The 19,555-nt window shown below is 37.3% G+C and overlaps 1 protein-coding gene across 14 annotated transcripts in view; it reads right to left on the bottom strand.

Annotated features, from left to right (window-relative positions):
- The window catches only part of osbpl9.S (oxysterol binding protein like 9 S homeolog), an 87,121-nt gene that overhangs the window by 20,520 nt on the left and 47,046 nt on the right, over window positions 1-19,555 (bottom strand). For 9 of the 14 annotated variants that reach the window (XM_041561468.1, XM_018260891.2, XM_041561467.1 and 6 more), the window contains 2 exons: window positions 18,061-18,111; window positions 5,710-5,748 (listed from right to left, as the gene is read on the bottom strand). In XM_041561468.1, coding sequence (XP_041417402.1) covers window positions 5,710-5,748; window positions 18,061-18,111 — 90 coding nt within the window. The remainder of the gene's footprint in view (window positions 1-5,709; window positions 5,749-18,060; window positions 18,112-19,555) is intronic. The other 5 variants (XM_041561470.1, XM_018260892.2, XM_041561471.1 and 2 more) reach the window with 1 other exon arrangement.

Raw genomic sequence — 19,555 nt, 5'->3', positions numbered from 1 at the left:
ATTTATCGCTACTAAATACTGGCGTGCCCTAAAAGACTGACCATCATAGTCAATAGGAACATTTTCATATATCTAAAGAAACATCAATCTGTAAGATGATTACATACATCTATAATTAATATAGGTGTTGGTGATTTAGATTGTTTTAGATAATACTCAAATACCTGGATTGTAAGTATAAAAACATGAATTTCACCGCAACTCAGTTGTCAGGGGCGGAACAACTGCACCCTATCAGGGTCCGCCGAACGATCGAGACATAACGAATCCAGCATTAAAATTGTGACTGGCGGGGGGTAGAGGACTGTACCTGGGCCTAGAAACTATTAGTTACATTACGGAAAATTGTCATGTATTAAAGTAAAATATTGTTGTTTACAGCGCAGTGACACAAAAAATGTCATGCTCTGAAGACATGTAGCTGTGGAAAGCTGGATGTGGTTATGGGATATCCTGCTCAGGAAAGTGTCACACAGAAGAAGATTCACATTAATGACATAACCAGGTAATACAAACAGACTTAGCACTATCTAGAAACCCACTGCAAAAGCCAAATGTTTGCTTTCAATTTGTAGCACAAGCAAATAGTTACAGAATATAGCAATGGTGCATTTTGCAAGTGGTGATGAAGACTTATAACTGGACAAAGCTAAGAAGTGCAGCAAGCTAATCCCATTCAAATTCTATTACCCAAAACCCTGTTCTATTAAAAGGGGCATACAACCAAAACCAAACTTAATTTCAATAAACAATTTTGAAGCCAAAACATAATTCTCACTACAAATATGCCTTTCTTTAAGTCCACCATGATTCCCATTTTACAGGCACTAGTTGTAACTTCATTTACACAGTATCCCTCCAAGCCCAACAATTAGAAAAATGTTGGCAGAATGCAGTGGAACCTCAATTTTACATCCCCTGGTTTTAAATTGTTGTTTTGTGGTCCCACCTATATATTATGTATAATACATTCCCTAATTTTAAATTTTCCTATCTTTTACACCTTTTTTTTCTGGTAAGTCTAATATCACATGTGCTGTGTTCTCAGATTGCATAAAAAATAATCACAGTACTTGCACGTGATGGATTTTGGCCTGAAAAAAAGCACATTTGCTTGTTTCAGAGTAAAAATCCAACATGTGTGAGAATTGACAGGTGACAGACCATAAACCTGAACTACGCATGGATTAAATAATTATGTAAACATCTTATTTCATGTATTCACCTGTTATGGTCTTTTTCTCACTAAACAATGTTACATCAAAAACACTACAGAGGATTTTTTTTTATATACACAGACACACCACAAAGTTTTATTCAATTTAGTTTTATTTCGTTTTTTTAATTATCCACCACTGGTGACTAGTGATGGGTGAATTTGACCCGTTTCACTTCACCAAAAATTTGCGAAATGGTAAAAATTTGCCTAAATGCATTGAATTCTATGGGCGGCAACATTTTTTTTTTTTTGAAGTGCGACAAAATGTGCAAAAAATGTTTGATGCGCAACAAATGTTTCCACCTATTAGAGTTTATTGGTGTAATTTTCGTGGCAAAACTTGGCAAAAAATTTTGCTCATCACTACTGGTGACAGGTGGTTACCAATTAATCTTTGGCAGGCCTGGTGTGCCATGGGCCTTAAATGTCAAAAAGAAGGATCTGAATTTTTCTTTAAAACACTTTCTTAACTTTGAATCCACAAATGTTGCTGAAATAAAACTTACAACATGCTTTTACACAATTATACGCATTGATAAATGCTGACAGATTTAGCAATATCTGGGGAGTATAAATAGTAGCTCATAGTGAACTCAACTGCATAGTGTCCAGGTAACACCTAGGGCAGGGTCCCTAAACTTTTTTTATCTGTGAGCCACATTCAAATGTAAAAAGAGTTGGAGAGCAAGACAAGCATGAAAAAGTCCCTTGGGGTGCCCAGTAAGGGCTGCGATTGGTTATGTGGCAGCCCCTATGTGGACTGGCAGCTTACAAGAGACTCTAGTTGCGATTATACTTTGTTTTTAAGCAATTAAAACTTGCTTTCGTGCTTGGAATTCAAAAATAAGCACAACTGCTTTGAGGACCCTGAGAGCAACATTCAAGGGGTTGGAGAGCAACATGTTGCTCACGAGCTACTGGTTGGGGATCACTGACCTAGGGCGTAATTAACTAAAATGCGACTTTTTCTCACTTTATTAAAAAAAAAATGTATTTTACCAAACTCCCAAACCCGAATCCCCTTAATTTACCAATAATTATTCTTGAAAAAATTGGTGTGATAAAAAGTTGCAACAAAATTGTGTGACAATTCAAATTGTGCTACTTTTTTGATTTTCCACTCAAATCATTCAACTTTTTCGTTTTGCAGCTCAATCGTGCTACTTTTGTGTGACAAAATGAGTCAAACACTCGAAAATCATGAAGGCAAAAACATCTTCAAATGGTTAAAAGGGACCTCTGTCACTGACTTTAACAGGTTTAAGCTGGAGTATTCTTTGCTGCTTTGTGACGCAATAAATCTCTAAAAATTCTTCTCTAAAAACTCGGCTAGAGATACTCGCTTGTTGATCAAATAACACAGAACTCGTTATTATGAGCAAATGGTAATAAATAAAATTTTTTGCTAATACAACAAGGTTGTATTTTTTTTGTTGATAAAGCATTTAGATTTGAGTAATTTCAGAATTAAAGGGGGGGGTAGAGTAATTGATGGTTATGTCCCGATATGCAAAACAAAAGATCTGAAAGAGAGCGCACTTTCTTCTTAAAGGAATAGTTCAGTGTGAAAATAAAAACTGGGTAAATAGATAGGCTGTGCAAAATAAAAAATGTTTCTAATATACCGTATATACTCGAGTATAAGCCGATCCGAGTATAAGCCGAGGTACCTAATTTTACCTACGAAAACTGGGAAAACTTATTGACTCTAGTATAAGCCTAGACACAACTACAGCCCTGTCTCCCAGCAGCGCACCTTCCGCCAAAGAGACTCCCCCAGCGATCGACCGGACTTCTTTGCAAAGTTGATGGTGGCAGAGAATTGTGCAGAGAGTGCTGTGTGTCATAAAACCATCACTGATCTTTTGTATAACCAACAGATGGCGCTGTGTGATATTGCCATCACTGTTAATCCTTTATTCAACCAACAGATGGCGCTGTGTGATATTGCAGTTACTGTTATTCTTTGATATAACCAACAGATGGCGCTGTGTGATATTGCAGTCACTGTTATTCTTTGATATAACCAACAGATGGCGCTGTGTGATATTGCAGTCACTGTTATTCTTTGATACAACCAACAGATGGCGATGTGTGATATTGCAGTCACTGTTATTCTTTGATATAACCAACAGATGGCGCTGTGTGATATTGCAGTCACTGTTATTCTTTGATACAACCAACAGATGGCGCTATGTGATATTGCAGTCACTGTTATTCTTTGATACAACCAACAGATGGCGCTGTGTGATATTGCAGTCACTGTTATTCTTTGATACAACCAACAGATGGCGCTGTGTGATATTGCAGTCACTGTTATTCTTTGATACAACCAACAGATGGCGCTGTGTGATATTGCAGTCACTGTTATTCTTTGATACAACCAACAGATGGCGCTGTGTGATATTGCAGTCACTGTTATTCTTTGATATAACCAACAGAGGGCGCACTGTTATTCTTTCATAAAACCAACAGAGGGCATTGTGGGATATTGCAGTCTCTCCCCAAGTGAACTGTTGGTATAGGAATGATTAAAAGTGACTGCAATCTCGGCTACTGCCCGCTGACCCGAGTATAAGCCGAGGAAGACTTTTTCAGCACATTTTGGATGCTGAAAAACTCGGCTTATACTCGAGTATATACGGTAGTTAGTTAGCCAAAAATGTAATGTATAAAGGCTGGAGTGAACAGATGTCTAATAAAACAGCCAGAATCCAACTTCCTGCTTTTCAGCTCTATAACTCTGAGTTAGTCAGCGACTTGAAGGGGGGCCACATGGGACATTTCTGTTCAGTGAGTTTGTAATTGATCCTCAGCATTCAGCTCAGATTCAAAAGCAACAGATATGACCCATGTGGCCCCCCCTCAAGTCTCTGATTGGTTACTGCCTGGTAGCCAGGGAAACCAGTCAGTGTAAACCAAGAGAGCTGAAAAGCAGGAAGTAGTGTCCTGACTGACTTATTATACATCAAATCCCCCCCAGCCTTTATACATTACATTTTTGGCTAACTAACTATATTAGAAACATTTTTTATTTTGCACAGCCTATCTATTTACCCAGTTTTTATTTTTACACTGAACAATTCCTTTAAAGTGACTGTATTATTGCATATATATTAATTTCATATGCATTCATTCACATACAAATACACAGACACACACACACACATTTTAAATATACACAAAAAAGTGTGTATGAGCAACACTTCACAAAGCCATGATATTTTGGTTCCAAGATCCTAGATGATCAATTTGTCAGTGTAAGAAGTGAATTCTACTAAAGTATATACCAAGGAATATAATGGAGATAATTATATAATATACAAGCACAATGAATATCCTGCAAATTAGGTTTAACCTGTGGTTAGTGATATCGTTTCTGTCACGTGACTCACAGAAACTTGTGTATTATAAAAAATAAATAGTGACGAATCCCCTTTAGTAATAAAGGGATTTTAAAAGTCACCTTGTAAGACCCTCTGGTGGAAAGACATTTCCCCGTGTATTGTGTGTACCTATATAATGTCTACTACTTGTCTTTCTCATGCAAATATTTTTGGACCTACAATGTGGAATGAACATATGCAATGTTTAATGCCGCTGTGTACTGATTACCCACCTTATTTCTTTTTGGTTGTGTTTATTTGTACTTTTGTTAAAACCAATACAAAATGTCACCTTATAATGACCTGTAAAGCTTTGTGGCTTTATAGGGTCTTACTAATCTCACTATATTACAACATGGCATGTTATATTCACTATATTTTTAAAGGTGTACATCAGGGGTGTCCAAAAGGTAGATAGGGATCTACCAGTAGACCTTTAGCTGGTGATCAGTAGATCTCAAGACCATATCAACAAACCGCTAAATTGCCCTCCTGTTTCATAGTTTGCATGCAGATATTTATTACATTCAGGTTACATAAGAAATAGGTGTTTAAATATAGCAATATAAATTTTCTCGTAAATCTATATTTAAGTAATATTTTCCATGGAACAGAATGCTAACAATGCTTTTATGGATGTAGATCTTAATGGGACATCATCACTAAAAGTAGACCTTGCATTAGTAAAGTATGGGCACTCCTGGTGTACATGAATATGCAATGCTTTTAAGTAACTAAATTGGAAGGTTGAGAGGATAAAATATGATCATGCATACCGATTGTACAGTGGAGTCCACCAACATCAGTCTCTGCATTATGATATCCGTTCATTGTTTTCATTGTTACAATGGACACACTAATATATCTGAATACAATTTTACTTTTGTGCCAAGTCATTTTTCAAGAAATACATATGGCTCTTGTCTATCATTTCTTGTTGGAGAGTGCAATGTAGATTTTGGTGGTAGAACACATAATCAGAAAAGATGTGGGTACAAAAAGAACCTGAAATATATGGCCTGTGAGTGGATCTTGACAAAATCCACACTACAGTTGTGTAAAAATATATAGGAAAAAAGGGAAACTATTTGGTGAAAAACTTACTATAAATCCATCTGCGTGTTTCTCCTCGTTAGTTTGGTCCTTAAGAAAAACAAATATTACAAACATGAACATGCAGCAAGCATTGGAACACATATAACAGATTTTGGATGTGGAAGTGAAGAGCAGGTGAACAGGAACCAAGGTACCACATTTTATTGGGAAGCACAAACTTATGTTTATTAAAGAAGCACATACAGTAAACTACCATATAGCAGACTCCATGGCCGGGGGGGGGGTTCATGGACTGTGGAGTCTGCTGTGGGGTAGTCTCTCTACTCATGCACATTATCTCCTTAAATGTGGCTGCTCACTGCAAACAAGCAGGAGGGAGGGTTAAGAGGGGGCTGCGAGAATTTGTACACTGGAACCCCCACTGTGCATATTAAAAAGCACAATTGAGTATCTGTTAAGCAACTAGATTTGAGATCTGAATTATTAAACCATTTTAAAGAGACCCCCTTCATCAAACTTTTACTAGTCCCTTAAAATATCAGTTATACTGAAGCCAGTGGCTATTTTTTTATATATATATATATATATATATATATATATATGATACAATGTATTTTCTTACCTACTCACTAATGCCTATCGCTCTGTATTTAAATATTTGTTAATAGTGCTATAAGATAATAATTCCATAATATTTCATGTTTTATGAGCGATACAATCGGCAAAGATAATGAAATGAAGATGGAAAATCACCATTTAAAATTAACTGATGACAGAGTCTCTTTAAAACTGGAGCTATAGGTATCTATTTGGGGACATGCAACAGAACAGACATATTTACTAAACAAACATAATAATGCTACATAAGATGTCTTCTGTGTTATTCTGCTTAATACCAATTAGCATATCCTATGGAAGGTTTCCCTAACATCTGGGAAAATAAAGTGGTGAAACACCCAAGTAATATTTGAAATAAGACATTCAGTTTAACGTCTTAAGGTAGTTGAACCATAAGCAAATTCACCTTTGAATTACCCTGTAGTATGATATAGAGTGTGATAATTATTTAGCTAGCTGTTCAGTAATTTCAACAGCTGGTTGCTATGGTCCAATACAACCTAGGAAGCAGTAAGGTGTTGGAATGAGAGACTAGGTCTGACTAAAATGATAAGTAATAAAAAGTAACAATAAGAATAACATTGTAGCCTTACAGAGTAATAGTTTTTTGCTGCAGCAACCAATAACGTGCATTTGAAGCCTGAAGAGATGCAGAAGAGCAAAACAAAAGAATAGGACACTGTATACCATACTAAAAGTAACATAAAGGTAAACCACCCCTTCAATAGTCTATGACAGTTGTGGTTAACTAAGGGGATAAAGCTGAAAATCTGAACCCCGGTCTAGAAATAACTGTACTACATACAGGCTGGCTAATCCTACAGTTGTATGGCAGATTCCACAGCACTCTAAATTGGATAGAAGAGTGGTTATTTGCAGGAACTGAAAACGCCTGTGTATAAAGCATGCATTCATATAAGACTTCCCTAAAATCTAACATGTACCTATGAACAGGAGGAAAAGAAACACTTGAAACAGTGTGGGTGTATATCTCACATACCACAAGTCTAAAGGGAGGACAGTAAAAAGAAGACAGGCCCAGACAATCTGTAGATGCTAGCAAATGCCAAAAAGGACGCTGTTAGATGTCATAGACAGTCACTATCTCTGAGTTCCTGAAATGCCAGGGCCCATTTTGAATCTCAGTTTGGACCTGCAAGTAGAAAATGTGACCAAAGACTGTGAGACTACAAACTACACACTACAAGAGGAAGAAGATGGGGGTAAGAACTAATCACTGTTATACAAATGCTGACTAATGTTACAGTTGTAAACAACAGACTTATTTATTTTAAACTTGAATACAACAGTAATACAACAGTAATCCTAAAATCTATATGTGGCTGGCTAGTCTATTCTATATACAAATATAAAACCAAACACATACAGCAGAGATATACTGAGGGCCCTGAGATTGCTGTAGAGTGGATGCACCCACTCATTTCACTCTCCTTATGTTCAGTTGGTGCCCTACATTTTCAGTAGCATTAATAAGCATACTCCCACTAAGCCTAAATTTATTGGAGATTATTGTCTTACATCAACTGGACATACATACTGCGAGCCATAGACTCGGAATGCCACTAAACTTAATCATTTAACTGGGGAGCATTGTTCCAACAATTGGACCATTGGAGTGTCTGTGTGTTTTATAGACATTTGTAATTCTTTAGTAAAGAAGTCTCTATAAAGAAAACTTACGCACATTAGATGCTTTGGGACAAACATATTCATAATGCTTTTTTTCTGCTGTATGTAATTGGTTTGATACTGTATTTGTAGGCAATTCTATATGCGATTAGGGTGCATTTGTGATAAAGCATAAAAGTTGAATTACTGGGAACACTGAGATCAAAATATATAAGTATCCCCTACACCATTGTTTCCACTTATGCTCCCAATGACTCTCCCCTTTCCTTCTTTGAACGCATTTTGACTAAATTGTCCAATCTCCCGAAAGCGAGAATTGTGTGGGCAGGAGACTTTAATCTCTCTTTTAACCACTCCTTGGATAGGACCTCTCAGAACGCCTCTATGAAACACAAAAGGATTACTAAACAGATTGAGAGTCTCTTGCACACACATGGCTTGACGGACTCTTGGAGAGAGGCCAATGATACCAAAAGGGGGTAAACGCACTATTCGCATGTACACCATAGCTACTCCAGGATAGACTATATTTTAATTAAAAGCCAAGATGCCTCTAGGATTCTGCACTCCAAGATAATTCATTGTGCCTGGTCAGATCATGACCTTATGATGACGATGCTGGACCTACAGACCTCCTCTCCTATACGTCCAAGCTGGAGATTGAATGAGAGCTTATTAGCTGATCCTGATTGCATTGATTTCATAACACAGGAATTGAAGCATTTTATGACAGAGAACTCGATCCCCGAATCATCTCCAGCTTGGGTGTGGGTCGCGCATAAGGCGTATATCAGAGGTTGTCTGATCCGGTATGCAGCTAAGAAAAAACGTGAGCGCCTCCAAACACTGACCCTCCTTGAAAAGGACCTAGAGGTCCTAGAAAATTCGAATAGGTCCCGCCCACGCCCCGCAACCAGAAGGCTTATAGAAGAAACTAAGCAGAAGATTAAAGCTTGCCAAATTTATTCGGCTGAACACTCCATTCGCAAGACTAACCATAAATTTTATCTTTATGCTAACAAACCCAATAGAATGCTGGCTAATCTATTAAAGGCCCATAATAAACGAAACTCTATCCATAAAATTAAACATCCCGAGGGTCGCATCACTTCTGACCCAGATGCGATTGCCTCAGTCTTTCAGAACTATTACCAACGCTTATATGACTCTCCACGCCAATTAGATAGTAAGACTTTGCAAATGTATCTAGAGAAACATGCCCCATCACCTCTGACACGAGAGATGACATCTGCACTGGAGGAGGATATTAGTTATCAGGAAATAGAATACACGGTTAAACACCTTAAATCGAATAAAGCTCCAGGCCCTGATGGTTTCTCGTCCCTCTACTATAAAAAATTCCAGACCCAATTAATCCCTCACTTGCATAAACTTTTCCAGCACATTACCCAGGGCCAACCCTTACCCCCTGAAATGAACGAAGCTAGGGTAACAGTGATCCCAAAACCGAATAAGGACCATCTCTCCCCGAAAAATTATCGGCCGATTTCACTCTTAAATTTGGATATTAAGATACTGGCGACCATACTTGCACAACGCTTGAACAAAATTTTGAACTCCATCATTCATAAAGATCAGATAGGCTTTATCCCCTCCCGTCAAGCCCCAGATAACATACGGAAGATCCTTAATCTCATAGCTCATGCCAACAAATTTAAAACTCCCCTTTGCCTGCTGGCTCTCGATATAGAGAAGGCATTTGATACTTTAAATTGGCAATATCTCTTTACGCTATTAGAAAACATGGGAATCGGCCGCAACTTTTTGAACACTCTTAGGACTTACTACCATGACCCAAAAGCGCATCTGAATCTCCCCACCACTTCACTGCAAAGTCCCATCACAATTAAACGAGGTACCAGACAGGGGTGCCCACTTTCCCCAGCATTGTTTGCCTTGGCAATGGAGCCGCTAGCAAGAGACATTAGACAACAGATGACTATTCAAGGCCTCAAAATTGGGGACCGTGAATATAAGATTTCGATGTTTGCTGATGACCTACTGATACACGTGGTGAACCCCCTAACTTCCCTACCCAACCTGCTAAACTCTCTCTCGCATTTTGCTAAAGTTTCTGGATTGAATATAAACCCTGATAAGTCTGAGATGCTGCCCTGCAATCTGCCGAGCCATACGGTTAAATTATTGGAATTGAATTTTGGTTTTAAAATACAACCAGAATGTTTGCAATACTTGGGAGTTAAAATTACTAAATCCCTCCTTAGCCTTCATAAAGCCAACTTCCAGCCTATGCTCAAGACTTTGGCACAGGACTTACAAAAATGGGACAAACACAAGATTTCCTGGGTTGGCAGGATTCACTGCATTAAGATGGTACTTCTCCCCAAAATTCTCTATTTGTTTAGAACGTTACCAATTAAAGTACCTTTACAGGATTTATACATGCTGCAATCTAGGGTGAATGCTTTTATATGGCAGAATAAGCATCCAAGGATATCCAAACACACTATGTGCCTACACAAAGCCAATGGAGGCCTATCGGTACCGCATCTTGTTAAGTATTACTGGGCAGCCCGTCTCGCACAGTTAGCTCCACCTCATGCGGGACCCCTTGCACCACTTTGGGTTCAGATGGAGGACGATTTACTCTACCCATATCTCTTGCAACAACTGATCTGGTTACCAAAGATTCCGTACCATATTATTTCCAATGCTTCTCCACTATCTATAGACATGCTACGTTTATGGACGGCCTCGAGGAAGAGATTTGGCTTGATGTCTTCCCCTTCTCCTTTAAAGCCCTTGGCGAATAACCCAGATTTTCCTATAGGGCTTTCGAGGCGAGCGATGGCTTGGTGGACCGCGAAGGGACTTTCCACGCTTCAATCGCTGACCAGATATGACCTTCACGACCCTCCCATGCAGGAGGCCTTTCGGACGACGCAATTAGCCCACTTTGCGCAACAACAGATCCGACTTGCTGCTGACGGCTGCTTAAAGTCTACAGCCTTGGAGACCATTTGCAAGCAGCATCCGCTCCAACCTGGCGTCCTCAGCACGCTGTACAAACTCTTAAACCAACCCCCGCAGAATTCTCAGAAACTGGGATATATGCTGAAATGGGAGGCAGACCTGAATACCACACTGTCGACCCAACAATGGGCCCATTGTAGTCTTACAACGCACAAAGGGAGTACCTGTGTGGCTATAAGGGAGACCTCTATTAAATTACTCCAAAGGACCTATCTAGTCCCCGCAAGATTGCATAAGCTCTATCCCTCGTGCAATCCACAATGCTTTCGAGGCTGTCCAGACCCAGGAACGTTATTGCATATATAGTGGTCTTGCCCAGTTGTTTCGCAATTCTGGGAAGCTGTTCTTCATCTCTTGTCCAGAGTCCTCCATACTACTTTTCCAAAGGATCCTATGGTACTTTTACTGGGCAGGAAGCCGCACAATCATACCAATTCGGCCCACAGGCTGAGTCAACATATTTTGATGGCAGCAAGACTTATCATAGCAGCCAACTGGAAAAAACCAGGACTACCTTTGGGTTCTCTTAAGGCTAAGATTATTTGCATAGCCACTAATGAGAAACTTACTTATACCTTGATGAATGATATGGCGGCCTTCGACAAAATATGGCTTCCTTGGCTGGCCCATGAAAACGACCCTCAGCTTTTTCAAGCCCTGCACTCATGATACGAACCACACTGACTGGCTTTAGTTGACTCTCACGTTTAGTTCCCCCCCAATTGTGCCAGTACAGATACCCCACCGCCTTATAACTATATTGTTTCTCATTTTTTCTGCAAATGATATGTCCTTCCCCCCGTATCTCTGATCTTCCTTCCCCCCCCTTTTTTTTTTTTTTTTCCTTCTCCTCTCCTTCTTCTTTTCTTTTCTCTCCTCCTTTCTTCTCTCTGTCTTGAATAATGGTTATTATCAGTTGTATTGTGTATGACGATTACTGAAGGGATTCCGTGTGCCACGGATACCCTGCTCTTGGCTTAACTGAACTCAATAAAACTTGTCAGTTTAAAAAAAAAAAATATATAAGTAAAAGTCTGGTTTTTATTGCCCTATCGTTTATATTTTATGGTTGGACTGCTGGCCAAAAACCACATCTTAGAAACATAGTAAACCACACTACAGTATTTATTTAGTTAACCGTGAGACACAAAAATGCTCTGTATATATATTTTAATGTGTCAATGTTCCAATTTTAACATTAGTGTTTTATAAATAATTGAACAGATCCCTTGCCAAGGCTTAAGTGTTGAAACCATGCTCACCTAAGCTATCATAACTATTTAAAACAAAAAGGGAAAATTAACAAATGATTGCAATGCCTTGCAAAAAAACCCAAAACCCCCTAATTTTTCTTGTTTACAAGAATGACATACCCCTCCCATAAAGTTATACCCTTTATATAGAACAATCACACATGGGCTCTACTGCCGCCAAGTGGCATTGCTTGCCACAGCCAAATTTATAATGTACCCCTACTTTAAACCACTGAACATCTACTCTTTGTTGAGTATCTTGTAGCCAGTTAACTGCTAATGTACAAAGAACATCAAGACCAAAATACCTTACAAATATTTGTACAGCACTGTGCTAGGAGCTTTGGCAAAATATGAGCAGATCACAATTCTACTCATATTTCCCAATTGGTTCCAGACAGTGATTAGCAGTGCTCTACCCTCATTAAACCTGTGTAGGTTTCAGGTGCTAAACTGGAAGACCCTCGTCTGGTTTTTGGGTCAACTTATACATCCAGACAATCACGAGTCCAATTCCTGTTCCCTGGTAATGGAACTTCTTCACAACATCACAAATACGGATTCCTTGGACACGTATTCGGATGAATAAAATCTTCTTTATTAATAAATATAATTTGCATGACAGCTCCGACTCAGCTCATTAATTCATTACTAGTGACGCGTTTCGTGTCACATGACACTTCCTCAGAGCTGATTGCAAATTATATTTATTAATAAATAAAGAAGATTTTATAAATCCAAATACGTGTCCAAGGAATCCGTATACTGTATATTTTTAAATATTGGAATTGCATCAGCTTTCCTCCAGTTCATTGGTACCAAACCAGATGAAAACCCGATGAAATAAGAAAATCCAGAATCCAGGTCCCAGAACTTGAATCTCATTAACTTTTTAAAAAAAAAATTTAAGAACCATATTCTACCTCAGTCACTGACAAATTTTGTGTGTTGAGCCTTCTGTAATATACCAATTTAAGATTATACACTATGTTTTTACGGGAGAGGGTTTTTTTAAGGTATAGTTTTTAATTGTTTTTAAACACATGTAACACAAGTCAAAACCATGCCATTAAAATAACATCTTTACATGACTTAGCCGATTTACATTGGATTGATGTGGCTGATACTGTAGCCTCTTTAGACATTGCGTAAACATTCATACATGAGAATTTCAACAAGTAATCAGGGTTAGATCCGCCAGTTATTATATAGTGCTCTTAGGTTTGCATGGCACACCTTTTATATATTGTGTTTTAAGTAAGGGAGCCGCACCCCCTAAGCCCTACCTCCTACCAAGTCAAATTTCATTTGTGAGCCTCTAGCTAACAAAGTGAGCTTGATGAGGGGCAGGTTTTGATTTAGAAGTGTAATCCAGGTTTGCACTGTGGGGGGTTTGGGAGGGAGAGGGTATTTTAACATAAGTGGTGTACTGGTATGGGGCCTGTTATCCAGAATGCTTGTGATCTGGGGTATTGTGGATAATGGATCTTTCTATAATTTGGATCCTCATACCTTAAGTGTACTAGAAAATTATGTAAACATTAAATAAATAAACACAATAAGCTGATTTTGCTTTGAATAAGGATTAATTATACATTATTTTGGACCAAGTACATAGTACTGCTTTATTATTACAGAGAGAAAGGAAATCATTTTGAAATATTTGGATTATTTGGATAAAAGGGAGTCTATGGGATATTGCCTTCCTGTAATTTTGAGTTTTCTGGATAACAGATCCCATACCTGTATAACTAAAATGAATATTTTATGTATATGTTTTTGTTGTAGATAGTTACCTAATTACTATAAGGAGATACTCATGCATACATGCATTTAGACACAGAGCAGACCCTGTTACTATTAGATAGGAATTGTAGTTCATCTTTAGTGTTAATACTGAGCCTCCTGTAATACTACTGAGTTGGTCATGTAACGATCGCTCTTCTATTGTTTATATTGTGGAAAAGAAATCATAAGCACAGAAATGTTATTATTTTTTAATGGACCTACACTCTCTTCCCACATCTTTTTACTGTTAATATAGCTTAAAACATTTTTTTTGTGGATTTGTCTTGCAAGTGAACCAACTAATTCCTAATTTATTTAAGATATTTGGTTGCTGTAAAAAAATCTCTTTTTGTTGTAGACTTGTTGTTGTAGACTTTTAAACGGTCACAAGATTGTTTAGATTTAGGGGCAGATTTATCAAAATGTGAGTTTAGATTTGAATAAATAAAATCTCACCCATGTTCTATTCATTTCTATGGGATTTTTAGTACTGTATTTATCAATGGTTCTAACTTTCACCCATTGATAAATATGCTTCTAAAAATCCCAGTGAAATTAATTGAATGTGGGAGAGTTTTTATTCAAATCTAAACTCCCATTTTGATAAATCTGCCTGTAAAGGTCCCCTTACAAGGGCCGATATAAGCTGCTGACAGATTAATTTGCCAGCTTTTTGGGCAGTGTATGGGGCCCTCCAACGGGCTTCCTTGACATATATCTGGCCGAAAACTGGCTAGGTGTTGATCAGGCAGGTTTGAAAATCCCATCAGATCATGGGCCGCGGCGGGTTGTTCATGAGGTTCTCTATTCCGCAGCCTGTATTGTGCTAGTTGTAAACCGATTATTTGGCCCACCTCAGTGTGGGCATATCGGGGAGAGATCCACTCATTTGGCGATCTCTGTATCTATGGCCACCTTTACTGTCACTTATGCATCAAATGACCAAACCGGGTTTTAGCAACTCGCCTAAACATTAAAGGTAAAAAACAATTATGCCCAAAAGATGAAATCTTTGAAACATGTTTATAATCTTTAATGCTATTTTATGGGCAAGGGGTTTGTTTACTCTGCAATTTTCATTGTCCAATAATGATACAGTACATTTTCCCTCATGATGAACGTACTCTATTATAAGGATCTACCAAAAAGTAATTGATAACATTTTGATGGTAGCCATACCAAAAATGTATTTTATGACAATAAGCACATTTGATAACTTGAAAATAACTTAAAAGCACTTCTGAGGCTTTAAATATTTCTATACAGCTGAAAAAAACTCTCCCTTCAGATTTCCTTTCCCATTCAGTATCTAAAAGCTAGATTCTTTAATAAATAAAAAAAAAAATGTCCTTTTTGCCAGAAAGGTAAATTCTCAACCTTTTGTTACTTCTGAATAAATTCTTGAAGGAGACAGGCTTGCCATAAAATAGGCAGAATTATATTTGCAAATGATAACATTTTGCTACATTAGCAACATTGTGAGTAGAAGAAAAAAATGTATTTATCAAGGAATCAAAACTCTAAAATAAACCTTAAAAAATTTATTGTAAAAAATGTAACTAATGCATTAACACAAATACTCTAATATTAAATAATACACAATGGCTGCAAATACAAATTTAAAAATAAAATTAAAAAAAAAACAATGACACTGGTGTTTTCATAGATCATTTGTTTTCAGACATGTATTTGAAAAGCAAAAAAACAAACAAACCATTTGTCATTAGTCATCTGCCCGATTGTCAGATAAGTATGTTTTTAGTTATAAATTAATTAATTTTCTTAAGTTGAAAAGGTGAACGTTGGGTTTATTATAGCATGAACAGCCAAAGTGACATTTTGGTACCTATTGGGGCAAAAATATATATATTTAAAAGAAAGGGGGGGGCAACAGTGAAAAAAGTATTTTAATAATTTAACTACATGGTAGACTGAACTGAATAAAGAAAATTGCAGTATTGCTCTCAATTTTTGCAAGAACAAGCAGGGAATATGATAGGAAACAAGTGCAACCAAAATTTACTTTGAGTGTGTTTACTGCAATTTGCCCCAACATCACAAATTAAACTTTGTGTTTGTAGAAAATATTCTCCTACACAAACCTCTTAGGATAATTTTCACACTACAAAAGTTCCCCTTGCTAGGAACTGCACCATTTCTCCTGGTCCCCAATAAGGAAGAGTACAAAGTATTCCCTAACACCTCAGCTGGATAACAGAGACAAGACTTCAAAATGTTTTTTAAAAAAAAGAATTTACACAAAATACCGGTATACATTCTTAACCAGCCAATACCAGACAAATTACATTTTAAATCATTTACCAAATATTACAGACACACAAAATATATACAGGGTTATATTATAAATATTATATAAAATATTAAAGGTATAAAGGTTTACTGGAAAGGGCATAACATAAAAAATTAAGAAATAGCATAGTCCATATGCCAATGGAGGACAGTGATCTGAGAGCAGTCTTTCTAAGACGGAGATTTAACTGCCAGAATGCTCTCTAGATATTCCTTAGATTTAATTGGTATGGAGAGAGAGTGACGCCATGCAGCAAGAACTCATAAAATCAGATGTGGAAGTGGCAGACACAAAACAGATCTACTAAGTATACTCTAATCACAGTATTTATGTATAAAACAAACATAATGTTTCGACCCAAAGTCCAAATTTAAACAAATATAGAAAGGGGTTGTTACCCTTAAGTTAGCTTTTAGTATGTTACAGAATTTCCTGCTCTAAGCAACTTTTCAATTGGTCTTCATAGTTTTTTTTTTAAATTATTTGCTCTACCTTTTTAAATAGAGTCTCTGTCTCCCTCAGGCAAAAAATGATTACTCTTTGAGGTTAAACTGTAATTGTTATTTATAGATTACAGTGCTACGCAATATATTGGCGCTATATAAATACATGTTAATAAAATAATAATAGATTTATTTTAATTACGGAGTCCCTTTCCTATTCATCAGTCTGGCACCCAAAGCACTGACTGATTGCTAAAGTTAATTGGACCCTAGCAACCAGATATCTACTGAAATTCGAAGATAATGAAAAATTAACTGAAGACCAATTGTAAATTGTCTCAGAATATCACGGTATACATCAATAATAGGGAATGAGAAGATCTGACCTTTACTAGCCAATAACAAGGACCATATTTTTCTGCCATAGCAATCTATCTTTATCTCTGCATATGTCCTTACTAGTTTTCTGTGGTCAAACTGTACATTCACAATGGGTTTGGGTTAGGTTGTCTGAAACAACCCAATTCATTAGTTTCTTAGGACGTACAGAGGAATGTATATTATACAGTAGACCTAATATGTGCTTTCATTGAGGCAGATAATATCACATACAGTCACCAGAAAGAAAAAAAAACAGTTCTTGTGATATAACATCACCTTTATCACCCCAAAACCAGCAAACCCACCTGTCCTTCTAGTTGCTTGAAGGGAAGTATCCTTCTACACTTGAAAAGTTTTTACTTACTCAGTGAGCAAATAAAAAGTAGCACCTAACCGCACATTTCAGGAATTTTTAATGGCTAATCTGCAACAACAGGGTCGGACTGGGGGGCCTAGGGCCCACCTGGGCTGATGTCTCAGGGCCCAGTCGAGCCCTGACCCTGCTGCAAATCCCCCTTCCGCAGCCCCCTTCACCATTACCAGTGTACCTGGTTTTGATGCGACCGGGCCTGGAAACAGATCACAGCAGCAAGGGCAAGGTGACAGTCTGGGCTGACGGGGCCCACCGGGGTTTTGTCCCGGTGCAACGCTGGCCCAGTCCGACCCTGCGCTACAACATCTTTCTTCACTTGAATCAAACCCAACCCCAAACAATTCTCGCTACAAAAGGCTCAAACACCACCTGGTTCCAGCAAGGCAGAGTACGCAGTATTTGCACTAATCACAAAATCACAAACTAGTTGGATAACAAAAGAAAAGGCTAAGACCATAGGGTATGATGTAAGACCCTATTTCCTGAGAAAGATGGGTAGGCCAGGGGATCTAAAGTTAGCTGCAGCAAACATTTGTAAGAAATATGTCAAAGATTATAACAACTTACCTTTGCAATCTGCAGCAAAACTATGCAGTGTTTGATGGACTCTACCATACTCTAGAAAAAAAATATACATATATAGTGTTACACACTAACTTAAAGGTGTATAATATATAGCACTATTACTAGTGCAGATAAATAATGAACAACAAAGAACTAACAAAATAATGAATAATAAAGAACAAACAAAATGACCAGCTTTAGGCATATACCAAATTTATTATTAGCACAATAAAGTTAACTTACTTTTTGGAAAGATAAGCAACAAAAAAGTACGCAACAATAGTTTTTTCCATTGCAATTCACAGTAAAGTGAAAGGGAGTCAGCATGGGCTGCCATTTACTCCACTATCCAAAATACAAGCAGGTTTTGAGTTTGATGGACAGCAGTGGTAGCAGTTTAAATACATAGTGCTTCTGTCAACTTTTTTAAATTAGTCTACTGTTTTTATAGTTTATAGCTTTTGAATGATTTGTCTCTCTTTTTGCCACTTTCCAGCTTTGAAATGGGGTCACTGACCTCGACATCCAAATAAGTACTGCTCTGTGAAGCTATGATTTTATTATTATTATTGTTACTTTTTATTACTTAACTTTCTATTCAGACCTTTGCCTATTAATATTTCAGGCTTTCATTTAAATTACTGCCTATTGCAAATGTAGATTAGACCCTGGCAACCAGCTGCTGAAATTTCAAACTGGGAACCTGCTGAACAAAAGGCTGAATAATTAAAAAAAAAAAAAAAAAAAAACACATGAAGACCAATTGCAAATTGTCTCTGCAAATTGTCTACACCATGCTAAAAGTTAATAAATGAACTACCAGAGAACAATTTACAAAGCTGGGGGAATGTAATAAAATGGCTTTCCTCATGTCAGATTTCAAATTTAAATTAAAAATTAATTTCAATACAAGATTCAGCTTAAGGACTGAGTATAGAAATAAACATGTTTTACCCCTGACAGAATGCCTTTATATAAAACATTTTTATTCGTGTTGTTTTAAAATGTTACATCTTTAGGCAAATTTTAAAGCTAAATAAGTATGGGTACAAAATGCTTAAAAATTGCTTTCTCGTTAAATCAGGCATTTGTAGAAGATCTTGTTAGCATTAAAGTGTTTAAATGAAAAATACAACTGGTTTGTAAGTATGCTTTATTCACTATAATTATTTATGTTATAGTTGGTTACAACCCTTTCATTAGCAATTGCATGCACATAACTTCAACTTCCTGGGAGTTACCAGGTTTTTAGACCCTGTCCCTAGGCTCCATTCATTAGATACGATTCTCCTGATTTTTAAAATCTTCCCTGGCTAGGCTAAATGTGCACATATGAAGTGAAAAAAAAGGCCTCTGCGATTGCACAATGAGCATTAAGCTCTGCAGAAGGGCTACTGTGCATGCACAATTATCTTCCAATTATCTCATGAAGGGACCTAGGCTTAGGCTACACCCACATTTTTTTTAGGGGACCTCAAAGATCCCTGGGCAACAAGAA

The sequence above is a fragment of the Xenopus laevis genome, chromosome 4S (assembly GCF_017654675.1).
Source record: "Xenopus laevis strain J_2021 chromosome 4S, Xenopus_laevis_v10.1, whole genome shotgun sequence".
Lineage (NCBI taxonomy): Eukaryota > Metazoa > Chordata > Amphibia > Anura > Pipidae > Xenopus > Xenopus laevis.
Note: the sequence above shows the minus strand (reverse complement) of the source record. Positions and strands in the feature narration are given on the sequence as shown.